Source organism: Lupinus angustifolius, chromosome LG20 (genome assembly GCF_001865875.1).
Source record: "Lupinus angustifolius cultivar Tanjil chromosome LG20, LupAngTanjil_v1.0, whole genome shotgun sequence".
NCBI classification, from domain to species: Eukaryota; Viridiplantae; Streptophyta; class Magnoliopsida; order Fabales; family Fabaceae; genus Lupinus; species Lupinus angustifolius.
In genome coordinates, this window is record NC_032028.1 from 16,977,207 (window position 1) to 17,002,281 (window position 25,075).

The window sequence follows — 25,075 nt, forward strand, 5'->3', positions numbered from 1 at the left end:
TTTATTTAGTTTAAAAATATTTTTGTAGAAATTAATTAAATAAAACATATGTCATGATTTTATTCGCGGGAGGGGATATCATTCTCTTTTTACTAAGCGGAGAAAAGAATATTTACTTTCCCAAATATCTTATTCTTTTTATCTTTCTTTCGATGTTAAACATAAAACCTTGTTAACAGCAACCGGTGAAACCATAAGTTACAAGATTCTCATTGTTACCACAAGTGCTCGGATATCAAAACTAATCTCTCATTAAGAACTTTTTTATCATAATAAAACAATTAATGTTGTTTCATCACTTGTACCATAATTCTTGTTAATTACTTGAGGGAGCTACAAAGAGATAGTGGTAGAAGTGATATTATTGTTGCTCCTTGTGAGGCTTATGATTGAGTTACCAAATGAAGATTATTAGTGCAAGGAATCCTTTGTTATATTTTGTTGTATATCATCCAATTTACTACTACAGTGAATGAATACTTAGTAATTTTTAAAGACAATATAGTGTTAATAAAACAAGTCGGGCATTTGGTCTAGTGGTATGATTCTCGCTTTGGGTGCGAGAGGTCCCGAGTTCGATTCTCGGAATGCCCCTTTTTATCTTTTATTTAAATGATTAGCTGATAAGGGCAATTACGTACATTCAATTATTAGCTGATAAAAGAGGCCCTGAAGAGTGGATGGATAAAAGCCCATATTTGTTGTTAGCAGGATCTTCCATCACATTGTTGTTACATTGTTTATGTTTTCTCCCATGTTCTATTTTTATTAGATTAACATTCAATTTATTCTGTAGTTTTATTTTCACTTTGATAAAATAAAAAACAAAAGTTATATTTGTCTACGGTGACTTATTATTTGATACAATGTTGAGTAATGATAAAAATTCATTCGGCTTCCCATTGACATTTTTGTGCTCACAACATCTTATTCATTCGGCTCACAACATCTTATTCATATATACTTGTATTTTTTAATGTAATTTTGCCTTTTCTTATCACTTGTATAACTATTTAGCATCGTTTTATTTCCATTTCTCTTTAAAAAATTGAATTACTAATTAGGAGTATAACTGTAATGAGCCTACAGACCTGTAATTACGTATTCCTCTCTTTTTTCCTTCCTATTCTCTTATCATGAATTTTTTTGTTTAATATTTTGTTTTTATTTTATTGAAAATGGTAGGAAGGGAGAGGTACAACTAAAACTTAAGGAGAATAGTTCAATTCCATCCCCTTATACAGATACAATATGTAATGAAAAGATACAAAAATAAAGCTAAATGTTCACAAGTCATTATATTTGATCTATGCACAAAATTATCATATTTTCCAAATACATCTACATCTACATTATACATCCTGGTCAACTAAATCTTTTAAGAAAAATCTGTAAAAGAGATGCAAATTGATTTGAGTTCCATTCATTATAAGACATAATCATATTTACATGTTTTCCTATTAACCATAATAAGAGTCACTTTATAAACTTAATTAGTTGAATTATTTTTGTTTGAGTTAAATTTCTTTATTTAAGGACTTCAATTTTCAATTGAAGTTCAACTTACCATTCGGTTTATCAATAAGATGTTTGTTTAGGGGATCAAAAAGTTAATGATTCAATTTTTAGAAAAGACAATGTTAGAAAGGGTAACCATAAAAGAGATTAGTTATGGTGACATAATACCCTTGGTATAGAACAAAAAAAACTTACCATTTGGTTTATGGAACTAATAAATGAATTGAATATAAAACAAATTTTAAATTGTTAATTCATTCACAGCTTTGATGAGCCATGATTGTATAGCAGCAAATCCCGAGATGTATTCTATAAAAGATATGAGATCGGTACCATTGATTGTTTTAAGTCACCCAAATTTAGCATAGCATTCTAGCAGCCAAACAAATTTTATTTACTTCCAGCAAGTTATAAACTGAAATTGAATAGAATTATAAAATAATAAAAGTTATAAACTGATACTGGAATTGTTTACTAAACTGTAGAAGATGGCAAACTCTATTTTCTCTCCCAATCTCAGACAAACCATAAACAAACAATTAAGGGTAAGATTAAAGCATAGCATTGTTCCATCTAATTATGTTCACTGTAACACCTAAGTGGCCCTGACATGAGTCTACATAACTTCTCATTTGACATTATAAATCTCTGCAAAGAATTGTTTGATGTATCCCCACATATCTTTTCTTTAGGCATACCAATCTCCTTAGCCAACTTCTCTGCTTCATTTTGGGTATCAATTATATGATCAAAGCAAATGTATCTACCACAACCATTATTCATATTCATTTCATTGAATACACTCACATGAGCTTCAGCCAATTTTGTTACATCAATTGTTGCTAGCAAACCATGAGAATACATTTCTTGTGCTCCTGCATTTGCATTTTTATAATTCTTTACATACTAATCATACTATTATATTCAAATGGGTCATAGATTTTGGTTACTAGTATAATATAATATAGCATAGTCAGTGTTTTAAATTGTGATTGTGGTAACGATTGCGGTTACTGTGTTTGTGGTCATTGCGGCCGTTGTAATGCGGATTGCAGCTGTTTCTGAATTATTTTGTGATTAAAAAAATATTTTGAATTTGATGTGGTCTAGATGCAGTTATGTTATGGCTTGATGCGGTCACATCAGTATGATTCAGAATCACACCACAATTGCGTGTAATGCAATTGTGGCGGTCGCATCAGGTGATGTAGTCCGCAATTTAAATGAATGATTATAGTATAGTACATGTACCTTTGAGATAAGCAATTGTTGGTGTTGGATTCCTATGATAAAATCGAGGACCTGTAATGAGAGCTGAACAAATGATAGTGAGCTTCAAACCCTTTTCATTAGCTATTCTCCATGCAGCCTTCTCTGCTCTCATCTTCCCTAATGCATACCATAGCTGCCATTTATTAAAGGAAAGAGTAATCATATATGACATATTTCCTACAACAAAAGATTGTTCTAGAAAATATCAAAGTGTTTTCACTCACTTTTTTCATATCTCATCAGCTATATATTCTTTTCATAGAAACATCTTAGTTTACAACATTACAAAGAACCACTCAGATATCATTGGATTTGGATTTGTTGTACTGATATTTTTAGCTACATGAAATCAACTTTTACAAATAATGAGTAAATACTCACCTCAGTCCCTCATGTTTTTTCGACCTAACCAATTTGGTCCCTCAAATTTTGAAAAACCTAAAATGGTCCCGAAAAATCTAAAATGTAGGTCAAATCAATCCTTTTTACGGTCAAATTATTCTGTACCAAGTATTGTAAAACATACTAAAAATAACTAATTTGACTCACATTTAAAATTTATTGATACCATTTTCGGTTTTTCAAAATTTGAGGGATTAAATTGGTAAAGTCGAAAACATAAGGGACCAAAATGAGTATTTAATCATGAACACATTGTCCTAACAGTCACAACTCTTGTATATTTAATAACTATAGAGTACTTTGTTAAAATTTTACCTTTTTGTCTATGCAAAATGATTCATTGCTCCATGAGTTATGGTTGATAAGAGGGTAGAGGTTTGATTGAGCATTGTCTTGCCACACACAAGCTGAGAGTGATGATGTGAGCACACATTTTTTTATGGAAGGGATTCTTGTACATGCTTCTATTACAATCTCGGCTACCCTGACTTCAATCTTAGCCATTGATTTCTAGATTTCAAATAGAAGCAAGTGATGATTAGATATTACATCGTGACTTCTTATTACTTATTTTATTAATTATGTGACAACAATTAAAGAGGAGGAGAGATCTACTTATTCCAAGAGTAAGTAGAGTAAGTTTTTTAAATTTACTCCTCATCATAGCCATTAATTCTAGGGAAATTCAATGGTTTGAATTAGTGAGTAGATCTAAACCATTAGATATCCTATAATTGATAGTTAGGATGAGAAATAAGTTTAAACTCTTGGAGTAGGTATATAATTGATATCCTATAATTGATATCCTACAAGTATATATTCTCTCTTATCCCTACCCATAAGAGAGAATAATAATACAGTTTAAAAAACTTTATATTATTTTTGTTTGAGAGTTAAAAATAATTAACATATAGATAATTAAATGACAATATAAAAAATATTTATATTATCAATATATATGCCTATTAAATTCAATAAATAATAAATATATATATATATATATATACTAACAGTATAACCAGAGAGTCCAGCAGGGTCGGTAAAGGAAGAGGTATGAAAAACGCCAAGACAACCTTCAAAAGCTTTGTCCAAAGTATCAACATCATCATCACTTAGTTTTGCTATAGATACTTGTATGTTGTCTTTTATAATCTCACCACTTCTCACCATTTCCATCACTGTCTCTATCTCCTCTGTAAATTGTGTCCACACCCAACCCCCATTAACATTTAACACCACCATATATAAAAATAATAAGACTATTTTGCTACCAACATTTAGGTAAGGTTTAGTGTGTTCTGTTTTTTAGTCTTTTGCCTCAAGACATGTCTATTCAACACTGCATTATCCTAAAAAGTGTTATATTATTTTCAAAAATGAGGATAATAAGTTTTAACAATAGTATTTTTTTTTTAATTTTAACTATTATAATTAGAAAGTAAATGCATTTAACTTTTCATCTTAGACATTTGGGTCAAAATGTATAATTAATAAGTATTTAGAAAATGTTTTTATAGTGATATAAGATTTGATTACTAATTAAATTTTATTATTGTCAATATAAGTGATCATATTATATGATCATCATTAACTAAAGTCAAATATTTTGATTATTATGATCAATACTTGTTGAAATTTATAATCATTAAGGGTGAAAATATGCCATTATTGTTATCTTGGGTTTGACTTGTTATTCCGTTTTAAAAAAATTCAAAGCTTAGGTCTGAACTATTTAAAAGTTTAGATTGTTTAAAGGTCTACTGTGCTATATGGTCATGAAATAGGTCATCATTGTTATATTTAAATGGACTAATAAACCTACTTTTAATCAGGTCATTTTAACTCTTTTAACTCTAATAATTAAATTATATTTTTTATACATTTTTATATTAAAATTACAAATATAATAATATTACTTACCTTAAACTTGTATAATATGAACATTATTATATAATATATAATTAAATAGACAAGCCTGTTTAGTTTAATGGACTTTTTAGATGATCTAAAATCTGACCTGTTAAACTAAATAGACTTTTTAAAAATTCTGAGTCTGACTTGTTCACAAAAAAAAGCTTAGTCTGACATATCCTGTTATAGACTAGATAATTAGGCCTCTGATAGATGATCTGACTTTTTTCCATCCTTAGCATTTATATACTACAAAAGTAATTAGTTTCTTTATCTTAGAGTGAGAATATATCATTGGTTATATATACAAAAAAAATTAAAATAAGTAAATGATATTTTATAAATTATAAAGTTTAATAGGGTAAAATTAATCAAAATTTTCTTATCTTATAAATTATCACATGGGTTTAAATTTGCTTATATTTGAGCTGAATGATTATTACTACCATTAGCTAACTTATGGCAGCACTCTTTTGGTTTTAATAAGCATACATAAAATACATATATATGCATACAAGTTGAGGTTACTGGATATATTGAATTAATCCAAGATCATATAAACTAATACGAGAGATTTATTATTCTAAGTAGGCAATTATTATTGTTCTTGTTATTGGTAGTGGTGGGTTCCTTATTCAAAATTGTACATTTAAATAAGAGAAAAAAATGAAACTCTAACTATTTTGTAGGCAATTGGCTTAATAAACATAGGCATCAAGTTGCCAACTATACCTACATTAATTTATACCCCAAATAATTTAGCGACCACGAAAACATCCACGCGCACATATTTTATATCACAATAATGTTGATTCTTTATTCTCACCTATTAATACTAACATGTTGAGTTCACGTTTAATAAAATAGATTTCTAACAACCAGGTTTCATAAATTTTAAGCCAACTTTTAAATTGTAATTCCTTTCTGTCACAAAATCAATAAAGGAAACAAATAACAAAAATAATAATAATTACAAACGATAACATAATATTTTGCAAAAAGAATAACAGTGAAAAGAAGAAAACAAGTATGAGGAAGAACATAAACAAAAAAAATGACAAGGCAAACATAAGTATAGAACAAGATCTGAAGCAAATTAAACATGGTTTTAAATCATACTATAGAACCATAATCATGACTGTATCAAAACCATAATTGCAAGCATATATGTATTTTTGTGTGAATAAAGAACCATAATAATAAATAATAATAGTAAGAAAAGAAAGGAAGAGTACGTGCCTGGATTATGAATTGTGATTCGAACATTATAACCTCTTAGCAAAAGTTGGTTAACCAAAGCAAGTCCCAAATATGAGATACCATTAGTGACACATACAATATTATTGTTTCTCTCTTCATATTCATCTTTATCATCATCAACACTATAAAGGGTCTTCTTTCTTTCTCTCTTATCCTTCTTCCTACCATCTATGTCTGAGGCTGCTAAAGTTTTCAGGCAAAACTCCTCCACCTTCCTCTCCCAATTACACACAACACCCATGTTATTATGTATATAAATCAAAGACAAAAGTGTATATATGTATACTTTGATGATAGGAAGAATATGAAATAATGAATTATAAACTTATGGACTAAAAATGGGAACGTGGATTCATGCAAAAAAAAGGTAACACAACTAAAAAAGATGTAGATGAAGAATTTATATATTATTGGTTTGTCTTGTGATTGGTTGGTGGTGGAGAGGTAGCTAAGAGCTTCTAATGGGATTTGGTTTATGTAACATCACCTCCTATTTAACTATAAATGAATGTATTTCTATTTCTTAATTTCTCAATTATAACCTTCAAAAATGAAAATGGTATTCCAATTTATTTATTTGGGTCAACATTTATATCTTTTTATCCCGATATACTACTTATTTTATTCGTTATTTATTAATAGTATTATGTATAAGTTCACCATGTGATTCTAAGAATTTGTATCTAAACCTACATTTGATGATCTTATCTCTTTTTTTTACCGTATTCTTTTCTTTAAATATTGAACCCCTTATACCTTACACTTGATTATCATAGTATCATCAATTATCTTTATTAAACTTGTTGTATAATTTCTTCATAATGAAAATAAACACAGATATCCGTTAACCTTAAAATATGGTCGGTTATCTTTCACTGCAACCTTGACAAATGGAAATCATAATTGAAATTAATTTATATTAACATTTGCTCAAATCAACTCTCTTTTTCTAAATCTACTTAAATCAATCTTATTTATATACATATGTTACACTAACTATTCTTGTAAGAGATAAAAGTGTAATTTTTTATACAAAAATGGTGATGAATATAATTAAGTTAAATAAAAAATGGTATATTGTAAAGACAAATCTAAATAGTATAAGAGTCAAAATCTATTCATTATTTTGGATAGATACAATATAATATAAGAGTGATTTAAAAACCTCCTTAGAATTATTGACGCAATTTATAACGAATAAAAAATAATGAGTATAAATTTACTCTTGTACTATTTGAACTTTCTTCATAGTATACTATATTTTATTTGACTTAATTACATTCGTCTCTAATTTTTATTTAAGAAATTACAATTATCTCTATTACAACTAGCGCGTTGACAGACACTCTCATACCTGCCAACCCGCTTTCCTATTGTATACAATGTATAATTTATATGCTATAAATATCAAATATAATAATTTATATGTAACAATTTCTTTAAATGTGGTAGTTTTTGAAAAAATAACTAACATGCAGTTTTTTTAAATTAATTCAAATGGGAGGTTTTAAAAGGTTCTCAAAAAATGTGGTTAAAAAGTAATAAATATGATAAATTTTGAAAACTAAATAATAATGTGAATGAAGGGAACATTGTGTATATAGTTTTTTTGGTAGAAAATAGAAAATAGTAAGGGTAAAATAGGAAGCTATAAATTACACCATGAATAGTTAGTTATTTTATGTTTTTGCTTTATAAGTAGTATAGAAATATAGATGATGGTCAATATAATATTTAGATATAATTAGAATTGTCTCTTAAGTTTAAAAAGCTTAAGAAATATCAGAATAATTTCACTAAAACTCAAAGAATTTTGGTATAATTTCCTAATTATTTATTTGGGACAAAGTCCAGCTTGGCTGTGTGTCATGCCATCATCCATGTATGTCTATATTATGGATTCTTTTATCTTATTTTATTTAAATCACTTAATTAACTGTTCATTCTTTCAATTTTTAAAAACATAAAGTTATCAAGTTCTAATAATATATGTTTCCTTCTCCTTTAAATAAGGATAAAGTAGTTCTTATGATTAGATTTGCTTCTGACTTGAATTTATATTTATACACACATATATATTTGTTAGAAAAAATATTAAAAGCATCTAAAAAATTGGTGAATATATGTTTTCTTCCCCTTTATTGCATACATGCATTTATATGAATGACAAATAACATGTAAAAAATTGGTGTCTGCATTAACATAAAAGTTGAGACATGATCCCATGCTTAACTGAGGAATAGTATCTCAAAAAAGATGGTACATCACAGAACAACTGAGATGTTTCAAACCATCACATCATCCCATTACCACTTAACTTCAACCTTTCTCCAATATCAATCAATCAAACCATTAAACTTCTGATTATCTTCTTCATTTCTCAAATTTGTTGCCCATTGAGCTCAATTGTTTCTCTAACTGCAAACCAAATACAAGGTAAGATACCATAAATGGTAAACCATACAACAAAATGACCCAAACAAAGAACTCCACTACTAGTAGGATAATTACAAGGGCCAAATGCCAAATAGAAGGGTATGATACTGTAGTTGTTCTTCAACATCTTATTGGAAATGTTCTACTCTAGGGTCAACTAATGCTTACATCAATGAATTATATCCAGCATATCTTCATAATAAACTTAAACATGCTCGTATTCTAGCGTATGATGGATCGTGATTAACATACCTGAACATTTTTCATTCTTTGTTTTTGCAATTCCTCAACAAGGCTCCCAATGCTGACATATGAGTTGAGAATAAGATGTGTGTGGAACTTAGACTTAAAGATAACAAATCATAATTTTAGTAACACCCATATACCTCTGTTGGAGTTGAATCACCTGAAAATTCAGCTCTCTCTCCCTAGTTGCCACAGGTGGTACCTACAAGTTGCACAAATGAGGCCATCTAACAAAAAAAACAAGCAAACCCATGTAACACCAGTAATCAAAATGTTTCTTGAGCCACTCCTATCCAACAGAGAAAAAAGAAGAGTAAATAACTATTTTTGTCCTAAACTTTAACTTCATTTTTAATTTGATTCAATATGTGCAAACTTTTGTTTCAGAACATTTTAAAGGAACAGTTAAAGATGATAGGAAATTATAGTTGTAATTAAAAACAATTGTGCAGCATGCTCATACAAAGCCATTACACATCATTAAGATAATTGTATCAAGCATGGGCAGCTAGAATTTATTTAAGGAATAAAAAACTCCCAATTGGTTTCTTGTTTTGAAAGGCTTGTTAATTTGAAGTTAGCAGGAAATCCACCTTTGTATTTTCTCACAAGGAGTGGAGTCAAATAAGTGTATTTTGCTAGACATTCCCTAAGTAATCTAGATTATAAAATACAAAACCAGAATGGCTTGACAACAGAAATACAACTTTAGTACACTGAGAAAGAAATACAACATGCTATTCAAAATCTTCATTTTTGTTTGGTAGATGATAATACATGCCTCTTATAATAATGTCACAACATAAAGCAACCATAAATTATCATGGTACTACATCCATAGTAATGATATAAGAATAAGATATTTACAAATTACAACAAAGAATGCATCTCATCAATGAAGGAAAAGTATAATTAGACAAACAATTTTTGTAGCATAACTTTGGTTTAAAAAGCTGTTCAGTATAAAGGCATAAATTTACCTGTGAAAGATCAACTGCCCCTGCCTCTGTCAATTCTGTATTCTTGGCTGTAACAAATGAAGAAAATAGAATTAAACAATGTGTTTGTCAGTTTCAAGGGTCAATATGCATATAAAGAAAAGAAAAGAGGCATTACCACAAGATTGCTCAGCATACTTTATTAATTTAATAATTTCTTCCTGTAAAAACACATTAGAAAAATGCATTTGCCTAGAGTTGTCATTTCAATTGAACAAAAAAAAACAGAAGAAAAAAGCTACAATAGAAAATACCCTCTGCAAAGTGTTATTTTGCAAGATGCACTGCAGAGGTGGAAGAACAGAGGCAGCCATGGATCTGTGATTTGGTGGACTGCTAGGACCTCCAACGGCTGGGCCAAAATTGCAGTTTGAAGGACCCTGGATGAGTAAAATAAATGGCAATGGTTAGAAAGTCATTGCCTAAAACATAATTACCTAGGTTCTATCCTCAATATCACTGCAGTAAACATTTAAGAAGACAAATCCAACCAAGCATTTTATACTGTCTCAGGGTAACAAAGAGGAAGGCGTACAAACTTTAATAACTAATATAGTCTACATCTCTACAATTATCAGCCTTGCAGCTCTCAAGAGCTAACCAGATATTAAGAAGAAAAATCAGGATTCAGACATATGACTGTACCCTTTGTTTAAGCATGCAAAAAAAAAGCTTCTTCAAGGTTCCAAGCTCAGTAGTGAGAACAAAAGAAAGTAAAGATAATATACCATGTAATACATACCATTGGATCTGCTGATGTGACCTTAAACCGCCCCTTGCGCTGGACAATTGCTCCTTCTGATGTGTCATCAACTGTATATAGAAAAAGGCATTAAATAAAATTGAAGAACCATTTCCTAAGAAAATGAATAAAAAATTGATCATATATCAGTTACATTGGCAGGAAAAATATGCATACCCGATGGAAGGTTGTTGGTGTCTCTCTTCTGCCGAAGTAACAATGGACCACTATGATTCCGCTGAGAAGAATATTTTGTTTGTAGGTAATCCCTTTAAAAATATACAGGGCATATCATAATAGTACACAAACATTGCAAGTCTTAGTGTCTAACACAGCAGCAGTAAAGTAACAAGAATATCTAGATAAATATAGTCTCCCAATTCTCACATCAAGAAAATGACACTGTCAAGCTTTCAAAAGATACCAAATAATCATAAAATTCTCAATAATCATGTTTCATTCTATAAACTATAAAGGAACGACACAATTTATTAATGATAGCTCCTATAAATAAGAGAGACTAAGACACTGCACTGCATAAATTGTTACAAATCTCAGAAACTTTCTTCAAGCAGCTTGAATCCGTTAAACAAAAGAATTCATTTCCAGGAAAGAATCTGTATAGAAGTTCTAGTAATAAATCCAGAAAACAGAAAGGAAAAAATGAAGCAATAAAATATGATGTAGAAAAAAACATACCTGTCCCCATCAGTAACAACCTTTTTCGGAGAAAGAAAATTATCAGGCAACAAAGAACCACTCAAAAACTTTTTATTCTGATTTATGACATTTTGTGGCAATGAACTACTTAGTCCAGAAATTTCATTGTCATCTCTTGGACTAGTATTGTTGACATCATCCTCACATGTATCAAAACAACCTCTGCGAAAATTACATATCAAAATATAAAATAATTTCTAATGACCAACATTGCTAAATAGACTTGCATATATTTTTAGAAAATACACGGAAGTACTTAAACCACTCGCCAAGAAAACTTTTCAATTCACTTCAAATGCAATATTCTTAGCCACATCATTTTTTTAATACTTTATTATACAAAAAACCATAGTATAGCATAATATAATTGTATAGATGAATGAAGAAATGGATCCGAAAGAATATTGCATAAACTTTTACAGGGATTTTTATACAGCTGATAAAAGAGAAAAGTTGAGACATACAGTACATACTAGATACTAGATGTAATGAAGAGTTGATATTAGTAAGAAACAAAGAACTCCCTTTGTATTCCATAAACACTCTACTATAATAACTTTAAATCCCACTTTTTAACTAGCTGCAATCAACATTGTGTCTGCTTGAAACATAAGTTTCCAGACACTGGAAACACATGATATCATAACCCAAACACACTAGCACCTGAAAATAAAGATATAAAGAAATAAAAAATAAAAATTGGAGGAATAACCATACTTAAGTGCTTGAAGAGGTTTAATAGGAAATGAAGCAAGTGAACTCTCCAAATCCTGAAGATTGTTGAATCCATCCTGAAATAAGATGTAATGTAAATACTACAAATCCAGTTACAGTGTATACTGAAAAAAAGCTTAGGCCTTTGGGTTCAAAAAGAATATAAGGTAAAGTGAAGAAATTCAAGAAAGTAACAGGTCACTTGAATACAATAACAGTACCTCCTTATCCAATGGGAGTGCAGCATCTGAATGATTAGGTTCTACAGCAGATAGCCCCTCTGCTGGAACCTCGAAGTCATCAGATCGGTTGTTCTGCTTCTTATCCATTTGTAGCTCTTCTGCATTTGGGATGTCATCATCTTGGATCTGTAGGAAACACATGTTTACAAGGAAATAGATAATAATGCATGGCTTTCGACGTAACTAAAATAAATAAATAAGAAAAGTAGGAGGTGAAAGTACTCACAAGAGCAGCTTGACTTTTTAAATCCTCCAGGTTGAAATTCCAGGCACTAATTCCTCGAATATACTCTTTCTGTATATGAAATAGTTTTACAATCCAACATAATATATTATTACGTCTTCAAGGTTTAATTGCAAACTGAATCACTGGACATGGGGATATGATAGAACAAAGGGTATTCAATGTTGTTAACATGACAAGGGGCTCCAGGCATAAAAATCACCACATTGCATAGACCATGCCAGAAGCAAACATTAATAATTACTAAACATAATTTAAAACAATCCTACCTGAGATAATTGTTCCTTATCCTCGTAAAGAGCCTTATTCTGCATCAATAAATCTGCCTCTTTGGCCTGGAACACAAAAGGCAAGTGAACAGAATGATAGCTAAAGAAAATTCTTAGTCAGAAGAAGAATTTGGAAATAAACAGCAAACCTTCAGCATTCTAAAACGATCTCCTAATGGAGCAAGACCATCTAGAATGGTGCGAGCAAGATAATCAGTAGGACGGGCTTGTTTAAAGAAGTGGTGCTTTAAAAGCTTTTCTGAGCTTGGACGTTTCTTTGGATCTTTCACTAAGCAGGTGGCAACCAACTCTTTGAAAGACTGGGAAGGGAGGAGGAGTAGTTAATATAGACAAACAAACTTTAGAAATGAAGATTGTAAAAAGTTGTGTGAACACCACAAACCTTTGAAAATCTCTTGTCTCTTTCATAATCAAGACCAGGAGGGGCATTTTGCAAAGTCATAAGTAAAACCTGCATCAAGAAAAGGGGCAAGAATACAACACCGAGTTTACAAAACCAAGCAGAGAAGTGCTACAAGGGGTACATGCAAGTAAATTTAGAAGGCAAGTAAATTACTTTCATCGGTGGGTACTTGGAAAATGGTGCATGACCATGAGCAAGTTCAAGTGCAGTTATACCAAATGACCATATATCTGCTCTGTTTATAGAGAAAACAAAAATATAAAAACTCAGGAAAGACTAGGATATTAGGGAGCAAGATAGAAAATGAAAAAAAACTGTGGATGAATAGAAGAGACTCACTTAAAATCATATCCATGCAATTGCTGCATAACTTCAGGAGCCATCCTGTAAAAAATAAACACAATTTATATCTTTAATAGTCATGTTAAGATTTCATATGAAAAACTACAATAAAAGATGCTCAATAGAAAGTAAATGGTACCAGCAAGGTGTGCCAACAAAAGTATTTCTTGAACGCTGCCTATCTCCAGTATCAAACATACTTGCTGACACCCCAAAGTCAGCTACTTTGACTGAACCATTAGAATCAAGTAAAATATTCCCAGCCTGCATAGTTAAAAATGTTAATAGAAAAAGAAAAGACCGGAAATTCAAACAAGTGGAAGACATAAATAATTAAGGGTGGCCAAGTGCATGAGGCTCCCACCTAGTGGGGTCGGGAAATGGCAGATGTGCGTAGCCTTACCCCACAAGCGGAGAGGCTATTTCCAGGATTTGAACTCGTGACGTCTTGGTCACTAAACAGAAACCTTAGGGTTTCGCCGATGCTCAACCTCTTTTGGGGGAGACAGGTAGAGAAAAATATAGAAATTAATTCCTTAGTTCAGATACAGCATTGTAAGCACCACAAAATCATAAAAATAAGTTCTTTCAAAATCTCAGATTCAATTGTACAATTAAACATAAATGAGGGTTAAGAATACCAACTCTGTCATATTCTCACAACCAAAAGGCTGCATATCTTCGAAAGAAATAAAAAAAACATGTCAGTCAAGATGCATCCCAATACCTTAATATCTCTATGTATGTGACCATGGGCATGAAGATAGACAAGAGCTTTGAGAACCTCATGCAATAAAGTAGCAATAACAGGTTCGTCAAAGCCCTCAGGATAAGAAGTTTTGATTATGTGAAGGCAAGACCCACCAGCCATGTATGGCATCACAACCCAAAGGTTGTGTCCAGCAGTAAAAGAGCAATGTGCCTGTAAAAGATTTGGATGACCAATCAAGCTCATGGTGTGCACCTCTCTCCTAATGCCATCCTGCATAATTTCCTTAGTTATCATTAAGAATGTAATGAATATGACAACAGTCAAATACACAGATGCATGGTTGAAAATACAATTTAGTATCAAACGATGAACAATTACTGAAATTATCCTCGTGTTAAGGAAAATGAAGTCAACTATGCAACTACATGTTTAATTCAATATAGACAGACAAAAATACATACTCAGCATCAAACAGTCTAATGATGACAGGAGTCATCCTTGTTATATTTTCATAACCCATTGAATACAAGCATGTAGCAACAATATTTAAGTGAAAATAAATGTGGGGTAAAATATATATATTCTGATTGGGAAGCTTTATTAACAAGGTTTCATATTTTTTTTGAGGTATCGGAAACCTTTGTTAAATTGATTTTGTCTGTTTTCTTGTTTGGTTTCTGTTTTATTCTTTTGCATAAGAGAATTCCTTCTCCACCTTCTTTGTAATTTTTTTCTCATCGTCTTCATAAATTCCTTCTTCTATCAAAAAAAATATTGTGACGCCATATACATGGTTTATTAGTTGGACTGAACAGGACAAGAGGACTCTAAGGAGCCTCGCAGAAAAAGAACCACATCCCATGGCAACTAAACAAGCTACAAGTAGAATATTTGTCACACCCTAATAAAATCATAAAGATTTTGATTATTTGAAAGATGGCAACCAAGTATTCAATCAATTTACCACACAAAGACAAAACTGAAAACAATAAAGTGACAAACAGTGCATATTGTATAAGAGAATAGACTACATACCAGATCGTTATTGCACTTCTCGAGATCGAGAACCTTGATGGCAACTATCACATTGAGAGGAATACAGAGGGCCCTGTATACCGAGGCGCTAACTCCTTCACCTACTTCTTCATATAACTCATAATCTTTGGCATGGAGAGGAAATCTTTTTTCCAAAACATGTTCCATTTTTTCTTCTTATATCATAACATCTACAACTTTTTTATTAAATATACCACAGAACAAAAATATATCACAATCTAGAAAGTGCATCCAACAACCACATGAGATGCTTTTTTTATTTTTCCCAGCCAGAAAGTTCCTTTCAACTCCAATGATAATATAATAACTTACTAATGCTCTGATTTAATACTAATAAATAATGCTAAATTATACTTATCTCAAAACTCAAATATCTATTATTTTCATCTGTTAATAAGCCAACTTGATGTAAGAAATTTAACAAGTAATATCACATATTACGTGACTAAAAACCATGAGACAAGAACCAGAGGCATCTTTTTAGCATTGAATGTAGATAGGTAGGTGAAGAGGAAATTGATCTCAAATATCTGCAACAGAGATGACAAATGACAGACCTACTCAGTAGTTGATAAAATTAACAATTGTCATGACAATTAAAAACTATTATGGAACAGAATTAGGAGAGAGAATCATAAGTTAATGCAATAATAAGTTAAGGAATGATACCAATTGTGTGTATCTATAAATACACACACACAGCATGCATCTATAGGAAAAACTGAAAATCCATAGAAAATTAATGGTGCCCACAAAACAGTTAACTATACTTTGTCTGTCACATTTAGTTAAGGAGACCAAAGTAGAAGGAATAATTTTTTGTGTAGTTATAGAATTAGTATAAATAATAGTTTGAGGATCAGGATATGTAGCACATTGCAAAATGCATTACCTTTGACCTTCCCATGCTTCTTAACATCTTGTTCCATCTTATTAAACACTTCTAAACCGGGAAGCCTGGAACTAGATCTAACTAACCACGAATTTACCAAAATCCGCCATCTAGCTGAGTCTGTTATATTTTCACTCACTACATGGTTGTATGTCAAAAAAGAAAAACAATTGCATAGGAATGGACTAGATCAGAATGGGCGGGATGCAACATAGCAATTGTATCTCCTATTTAGTCCATGGAAATTTAGCTCCTATGATTTTACTAACTTGAAAGTGGGTATCTGCTCTTATATCCTTTCAAGAGGACCATTGGGTAGGAGGTAGCCTTTTAGATATGTGTTGCCACATTTTTATTGTCTTTCTTCCTTACATAACTCTCCTATCCACAATTTTTATAGCATTCAAGATTCTGTTTCTTCGTGGAGCTTCTACTTTTCATAAAGTGATAGGCAACTTTCTGTGTTGAAGTTTCTTTTAGGTCTCGACTCTATTTATGTCTTATATCCGTGGACTCTTACAAGGTGTGTTCACCCAAATAATGTTTCCGATTCCTTACTCATTGTCTGTATAATGCAACAGTCCATCTTGATAAACCCCTTTGGAAGTCCAAAGCTCCCTCTAAGGCAGAGTATTTAATTTGGGTTGTGGTGGTTGAGGAAATTAATACAAATGATATGTTGCAAGTTCATTGGCCACAAGGCACTCTCCCTTGACATGTGTGTTGTGTGGACTGCCTTATTCAGTGCTCAGAATCAGTTTCCACATTTTGCATCAAATTGGGGAAATGGCAGTGTCAGTTTAGGGGAGCACATCTTTTGTCCCAAATGTGTACCCCTTGTTTCCACTTCATGTACCCCTTGTTTCTTATTGGTCAGAATATATAAAGTTAATATATATTTAATTCACGTTTTACTTTTATGACCAACGAGAAATAAGGGTACATGGAGTGGTATAAACTTTGGGATAGAAGATGTGGCTCCGTCAGTTTAGTATGAACATTAGACTAAGAAACTACTGGAAACCAATGCTACATGATACCAACTCTTGGAAATGGAAAATTCTAACAATTACACGAAACGACACCTCTCAAATGCAACAAGATGCAAACTCTTGGAAACTATATATGAAAGTCAAAGAAAATACATGATACTAATGCTAACGATTATATGTGAATGACTGATAGACTAGGGACCTACTGGACACCAATATGACAAAATACCAACTCTTGGAAATGGAAAATTATAATACAAGGACGATACCAACTATCGAAAATGGAAAATTCTAATAGGATAACGATACCAACTCTTAGAAATGGAAATTTCTAACACAATAACTATGCCAACACTTTTAAATGGAAAACTCTAACATGATGATGATATGTACACTTGGAAATGGAAAATTCTAAGATGGTGACGATACCAACACTTGGTAAAGGAAAATTCTAAAACGATGGTGATACCAGCATTTGGAAATGGAAAGTTCTAACAATTACATCAAATGACACATCTAACATTCGACAAATAAATGGCATAAGATTAAAAAGAACATGAATCCAAAAGTAGAATAACGACATCAATGTTTCCTAGATACAATACAGTACCACCGTACATCAAGAATCAAGGACTTCACTTAGATAATTTGCATACAGAATCAATTGATAATTTGAAACCTCCTATTAAAATAAAAACAAAAATTTTAAAAAAACAATCTTTATTATCAATTGTCCGAAAATTTCACATCCTTTTTAAAAGAAATCCATTTTCATCAGCACAATAACAGCAAAACCTCTTTCCTTCACCATCAGCATGTATAAATGCATTTTTATAGCATATCCAAAAGGCACGCAAAATTGTCATAACTACCAACTTCAACAAACTACAAATCCCTATATATATGCATTTGATCAAGAAAACCCATAAAGTAGCCAATAAATTGATAAAACAATAACTGTAAAAAAATCGTTTTTTTCAACTAATGACTGAAATTCAGAGCTTAATTGATTGAGAACAGATAATAGTGAATTGAATTGAGTTGGAAAAAAACAGAATCAAGAAGGAAGAAAACAAAAGTAAAGTAGGGTTTGAGTGGTTTACTTGAGTTGAATCTAGAGAGAGTGAAGGAATGGAATGGAATTGAATCAAAGGTGGTAATGAAGGAAATGAAAGGAATAGAATTGAATCAATGAAAGTGTTTGAATTGTGTTTGTATCTCAGACCTAGTTCATTGCCCTTTCTCTCTCCCTAAACACTTCAACTCTCATTCATTCTCTTTCTGTTTTTTTCTTCTTAGATATTTTTCTTTAGATTTTCTAAATAAGAAAAATAAACAGTTTAATTATAATCTTCCTACTACTAGCAATAGTCTTTGACTTTTTATGACTATTTTTCTTCACCAAAATAGTTATGCTGGTTGACCTTTTTTTGGGTCTTGATTCAAGCTTGCTTAGATTAATAATGCCAAGCTTCCATCTTGGTTGATTAAGTAAATGAATCAAATTATATTTCAATGGGTACTAGCATTATATTTTTATACATGTTTTAATGAGATTCTAAAAACAAAGAGAAGTCCATTGAGCTTAAGAGTATACATGTTATTAATATATGGTAATGGTCATTTAGTTTTAGAGGAGAAATGTTGAGTTTGGTCGGTGGCTTGAATATTTGTGATGGGAGAAGGAGTCATACTTGATGTATACCTAATGCATATGAGGCTTGACACATAATTGATCGCAATGTAGGATTCCAAGATTCTAGCTATCGTCAAGAATCAAGGACTTCACTTAGATTTCGATTTTAATGTGACAAAGAGGGTTACATAGTGTCTTAACAATCATGGTCCTATGAAATAAGTTGAGCGTTATTCCAAGTCACACTATGAAGTTCTACATGTTTGTCATTTTGTAGCCCTAACTTCTCAAAATCTAATGAGTAATTTCAAAGGCATGCAACACATAATACTATATTGATATTATTATTATTAGGCTCAAACTATTTCGCTTGTTACGAACTAGTCATTGTTGTGATTTCTCTATTCTTGAGTCCTCCTGGTTGTCATCTCCAACCTACAAGATCAACCTTACAAATCCCTTAAGTTCAATACACATAAAGTAAAAACCAATTTAAATAAGGCAATGTTTACTCCTCAAAGTCAACCAAAATGACAAAGTAGGATTTTGAAAGAATCTTATCTCACTAAAAAAATTCATAAACATTACTTAAATTAATAGTCGTTATAAAATTTAATTAGTTAATGCAAAATACAATCCTAAATAATAATATAATTTTTACAAGTAAAATTAAGAAGAAAAAAACATTGCTTTTTTTCAAAAATATTTTATGTTTTCATTTTTTTATTATTGATCATTATAATTTTTGGAGTAAAATCAGAGTAAACACACACCTAGAGGGGGTGAATAGGTGTAACAATACAATATAGTCGATTTTCCAATTTTTCACAAATATCACAATACAGACCAGGATAATCGATTATATAATCAAGGTAATCGATTATTTACTTCAGATAATCAATTATCTACAGAACTAATCAATTATCCAACAAAACATAAATCTTGAAAAACTTAGGTTTCTTGATAAATAAGTTTCACGAAAATAGTTCTTTCAGATTTAATTGGTTAACAACAGTAAACTAAACTAAATATACAAATTACGATTCAATTCAAGCAATTATAAAAAATCAGAACTAATATACGTAAAACCAAAAGTAAAAAGTTTAGGGATAGAGAAAAGTGTGCCAAGAGATTTTATCCTAGTTCATTTGCAAGTCCACTTACAAACTATATCCAAGCCTCTCCGTCCGATCTTAGGAGATTTTTCTTCACTATGAAATTGAATGTAATTTTACAAAACACACTTCCAATTCAATACAAGACTTTCTCGTCTTAGATTATTGAGATCCCTGATCAGTTTGCCACTCAACCCTCTATGGATAGCCCACCAACTATTGTTCTGGCCTCTACCAATTCTAATTCACTTCCAAGAACCGTGTAATAGTGAATCTTTCAACTCAACCGCAACTAGGATTTTAAACTTAATTCTCAAACACTTTAGAACCTTGAAATCTCTCAACTAAATTGAAAAATGAATTCTGAGTGATAATGCATCTTAATTGTGCTAATATGACTATAAACTCAGACCTAAAACTTAATGATAGAAATCACACACGAACACCTAGTTTCTAATATGATTTATGCATGGTTTTCTAAAATTGCACTTTCTCAAAATATGAAATTTGCACCCTTTTCTCTTTTGATTCACAAAGAAACACTAGCTCTAATTATAAAAGATTTCTCTCAAAAAGTTCATAGAAAAATATAAAAAAATTAAAACTTGGATTCCGAACCAATGAGAATGAAAATAGTTTTGAGACAGAATAGTTTTTTAATGATCTAATCAATTATCAAGACGGGTAAATGATTATCAAAATGCTAAAAACATCATATCTCATGGATATAATCTATTATCAATATTGTAATTGATTATCGATGCTATAAGACCAAATCTTTTAGCTACTAGAACTCTAAATAATTGATTATCACAGGGCATAATCGATTATCAGCTTTCATACACAAATAATGGATTATCAACTTAATCTAATCGATTATAAGAGCTGAAAGGTAGTTTCTTTGATATGAAGAATGAACCTCCTACATGATAAAAGAACATGCAATGTATGATTTCAAAGTATATACAATTTATGCACAAAATCATGTATATGCAATGCATGAACATTATATTATCATAAATGGGTGAATGAATGAAATGTCTCAAAATTAATCATATGAAGTTTAATTCTTGTGAGACCTTCATTCTAAGTTTATCTAACCTAGACTCAATACTAAGCAATCAACTTAGGACTTCTAAAATATAAAAGAATCCTAAGTCTATGATAACCTTGAGTCTTGACATGTTACTTTGTTGATTTCATCTTTAAGCTTTTACTTCATCTTTGTTTTGTTCAAATTATTGTCTTTGTCAAAACTAAGTACATTATGCGCACTTGCAATATTTGACTCTTATTGCAATGTTAATAATAACGATACTGTGTTAGCATTATATTTCCTAATAATTATGATTATAATATATCTTCTCATTTGTTTCCTACTTTCTACTTTGGATCAAGAATATTAGTATATAAATATTTGAAATTATGATTCTAAACCCATATACATCACCATATTTGTAAGTAAAGGTTTATTATTTTTAAGAAGATACTTTTTTTGTAATAATTTATATCATATAGAGACTCAACGTTCAATTCCAAATTATAGCCAAAATTATATATCAAATATAATTAAATAAAAAATGTGATATAATTGTCTAAAGTGGAATATAGAAAAAATAAATATTTAATACTAGACAGTAAGAATGTGAGTTAGTATGCATGAAGTGTTTGTGGACACTAGTTATTATCGTTGATAAAGTGATTATAAAATGTTTTAGAATACCAAAAAAAATCTTAGAAGCACTTTTTAATGTACCAAAAAAGCAATTTTTAATACTCACTTCAACATGTTATTCGTTTAGGTAGAATTCAGACACAGATCACCTGTCCCCATTCCTGTCCCATTTCCTGTCCCGGTCCAATAAAAAATTGACACTTCACTAAAAAATGGAATTTTAAAAACTTAAAGTAACATATGTGAATTATTTGGAAAAACCCTATTGGCTTAGGATATGGGGACACACTGATTTTGAGACAGGTGATCCCCATTCGTAGAATTCACGGGTACTTACTCCGGTGGACCAATGGATTTAGTGAATCACATAGAAAAAGAGGAGTTTTCTAACCTATGCTCCATTTGTCCAAATATCTTGGGGAAGGTTAACAAAAATAAGATTTTTTTATTTACTCATTAATATCTTGAGAAAAGTCAACATTATAAGATTTTTTGTATCATTGCAATTAAATAAATGTAGGATGAGGAGTTCATCTTAAAATCTAAAAAGCTAAATATCTTGACTGCTTGTTGGTGTGACTTGTGGTGAGTTGTTATGGCTTGGTCTAATACCCCCCAGAAGTCGGGGCACATATATTTATGAGTCCCAGCTTGAGATGTATTGTAGTATAGTCGTTTGTGCCTTGAGGTTTGGTGAGGGCATCAACTAGTTGGAGTTGAGAAGGGACATGTAGAAATTTGATGAGGAATCTACTATGTAGTTCCCTAGTAATGTGACAATCTAACTCTATGTGTTTGGTCCTCTCTTAGAAAACTGGGTTGAAGGCAACATGTAAGGCTGGTTGATTATCATAGTATAAGATTGCAGGACTAGTAGTTTTAATGTGTAAGTCTCGTAGAATAAAAGAGATCCATTTGAGCTCACAAGTGGTTAGGGCCATTGCTCTATACTCAGCTTCACATGAACTTCTAGAGATTGTGTTTTACCTTTTAACTTCCATGAAATGAGAAAATTACCTCGGTAGTTACAATAACCATAAATTGATCTTCTTATATCAAGGCATGAGGCCCAATCACTATCACTATAGACTTTGATATGGACAGAGGAATTAGAGGGGGTAGAAAATGCCTAAGGAAGGGGTGCCCTTGAGGTATTTGATAACTCTTAGAGCAACACAATAATGAGTGCTTGTTGGTTTGACTATGAATTAGGTCAATTCGTTGACAACAAAAGCTATGTTAGGTCTAGTATTTGTAAGATAGATCAGTCTACCTAGTAATCTTCTATAAGCATGAACATCATGCTAAGGTATACTGGAATCCTAAAAGAGGCGAGTGTCATGAATCATATGAGTTGGAGCAGGTTTGCATCCTAAAAGACCTGCATTAGAAATAATCTCAAGATCATACTTTCTTCGATTCATAGATATGCCTTTGTTAGTTCTATCCATTTCAAAACTAAGAAAATATCTTAAAGTACCTAGGTCCTTGATATGAAAAGTATGATGAAGGAGATTTTGTATATACAATAATTTTGTTTGATTGTTACCAGCTAAGATAATATCATCAATATAAACCAAGAGAATTGCCATACAATGATCTCTGAAATGTTTAATGAATAAAGAATGACCACTTCTTGATTGTAGATAGCCATCTTCAGTTAAGACTATGGATAGTTTGGCAAGCCATTGCCTACTGGCTTGTTTAAGCCCATATGATGATTTTTGTAATTTCCATACTTTATTGGGGGAATGGCATAGTAAGCCGGGGGTAAGGTCATATATACAGTCTCATTAAGATCTCCATGTAAAAAATGTTTTTTACATCTAATTGCATGAGATCCCATTTATAAATGAAGGCAAGAGATAAAAGTAGTCTTATAGTGCTTATTTTCACAACAGGTAAAAGAGCGTGTAGGTAGTCTATACTCTCTTGTTGTGTGTAGCTCTTTGCAACCAAACGTCCCTTATATATTTATATGGAGCCATCGGCTTTATATTTGGATTTATAAACTCATTTGCACCCTAGATATTGTGTCACCTGGTAAGTCAGTGACAATGCAAGTTTCATTGTCCTCTAAGGTAGATAGTTCCTTGTTGATTATTTCTTGTCAATGTGGGTGCTAGATAGCTTATTTATATGTTTTTGTCTCAATGTTTGAAGAGATTGACATTGTTTGGTGTTTGTAGGATAAGGACAAATTTGTATAGTATATGTAGGAGGATAGGGGATATTGGGTAGAGGTGGGGGGAATGGTATTATGAAGCAGTGCACAATGGAAATTTGGCAAATATCTTGGTGGAGTTGAAGTCCTATTGCTTCATCTGATTTGTGTTGTAAAGGAAAAAATAAATGAAGTGAATTGAGGGCTAATATGATTAGAGATTAGAGCAGAGTTGGTGATTTGAGGTTTGGTTGAGTTGGAGGGTGTGAGATTTTGGTTCAAGAAGAGGTCCTCATAGAGGAGCTGATTAGAGATAAGATTGATGGGTAAGGGAGGTTGATGAATGGTAGAGGTGTCTATTATTGTCTTGTAAGGGAAGATATGTTTATGGAAGATCACATCCCTGCTGACCTCTAAATACCTTGTTTGAAGGTTAAGGACAACAAAGTCTTTGGTTCCCTATTTATAGCCTAAAAATACACATCTTTTAGCTCTAGGATCAAGTTTTGTCTTAGTATGGACAAAAGTGCTTGTAAAGCGGAGATAACCAAAAACTTCCAGGTTACCTATGTTGGGCTTCTTGTGATGCATGATTTCATAATGTAATGCAAGTTTTAAGACACATGTGGGTAAGAGGTTTATGATATAGGCATCATGGATTATGGCATAAGGCCAATAAAGCTTTGGGACTTGACTTTGGATAAGGGGAACCCTAGCTACATTCAATAAGTGCTAATGTTTTGTTTCTACCACACTATTATGTTGTGGGTATATCTACAAGAGGTTTGATGCTTCATTCATTTATTGGAATATAAGCTTTTCATGAAGAATTCCCCTCCATTATCATCCCTAATAGCCTTAACTTTAATATAATATTGGGTATTTATCATTATAATGAAATCTTGGAGAATCTTGGAAGTTTCTCCTTTAGATTTTAGTGAAAAAACCCAAATATACCTAGAGTAATCATCTACAATAGTCAAGAAATAATTGTCACCATGAATAGAAAAAGTGGAGATATGTCTCCATATATCTACATGTAATAAATCAAAAATATGTAGGGAATGAATCTCACTTGTAGGAAAACTAAGCC

The 25,075-nt window shown here is 31.3% G+C and overlaps 2 protein-coding genes, 1 long non-coding RNA gene and 1 other non-coding gene across 5 annotated transcripts; 1 reads left to right on the forward strand and 3 right to left on the reverse strand.

The window, feature by feature from the left end:
* Window positions 516–24,688, reverse strand: LOC109336335. The gene is made up of 3 exons (XR_002106337.1): window positions 24,678–24,688; window positions 20,357–20,367; window positions 516–593 (listed from the first exon to the last, which is right to left on the reverse strand). It is a non-coding gene; the product is annotated as an uncharacterized LOC109336335 (long non-coding RNA).
* Window positions 523–594, forward strand: TRNAP-UGG. The gene has a single exon. It is a non-coding gene; the product is annotated as a tRNA-Pro (tRNA).
* LOC109336334 (cinnamoyl-CoA reductase-like SNL6) lies at window positions 2,070–3,696 on the reverse strand. Its single transcript, XM_019572868.1, has 3 exons — window positions 3,508–3,696; window positions 2,770–2,923; window positions 2,070–2,393 (listed from the first exon to the last, which is right to left on the reverse strand). The coding sequence occupies exons 1-3, from the start codon at window positions 3,694–3,696 to the stop codon at window positions 2,092–2,094; spliced, it is 645 nt and encodes a 214-aa protein (XP_019428413.1). The 3' UTR covers window positions 2,070–2,091.
* Window positions 8,482–18,675, reverse strand: LOC109336333 (serine/threonine-protein kinase BLUS1-like). 2 transcript variants are annotated; one of them, XR_002106336.1, is made up of 22 exons: window positions 18,496–18,675; window positions 15,488–16,038; window positions 14,468–14,722; window positions 13,880–14,004; window positions 13,738–13,782; window positions 13,552–13,633; window positions 13,378–13,446; window positions 13,124–13,294; window positions 12,975–13,040; window positions 12,688–12,756; window positions 12,441–12,587; window positions 12,223–12,296; window positions 11,485–11,667; window positions 10,963–11,054; window positions 10,786–10,856; window positions 10,298–10,423; window positions 10,162–10,204; window positions 10,026–10,072; window positions 9,186–9,247; window positions 9,052–9,103; window positions 8,637–8,781; window positions 8,482–8,595 (listed from the first exon to the last, which is right to left on the reverse strand). XR_002106336.1 is itself a non-coding variant. In XM_019572867.1 (21 exons), exons 2-21 carry the CDS (start codon window positions 15,653–15,655, stop codon window positions 8,737–8,739), a joined length of 1,992 nt encoding a protein of 663 aa, XP_019428412.1. In that variant the 5' UTR covers window positions 15,656–16,038; window positions 18,496–18,675; the 3' UTR covers window positions 8,538–8,736. The 2 variants fall into 2 exon arrangements, 1 of the variants encoding a protein (XP_019428412.1); XM_019572867.1 differs by having other exon boundaries at window positions 8,538–8,781.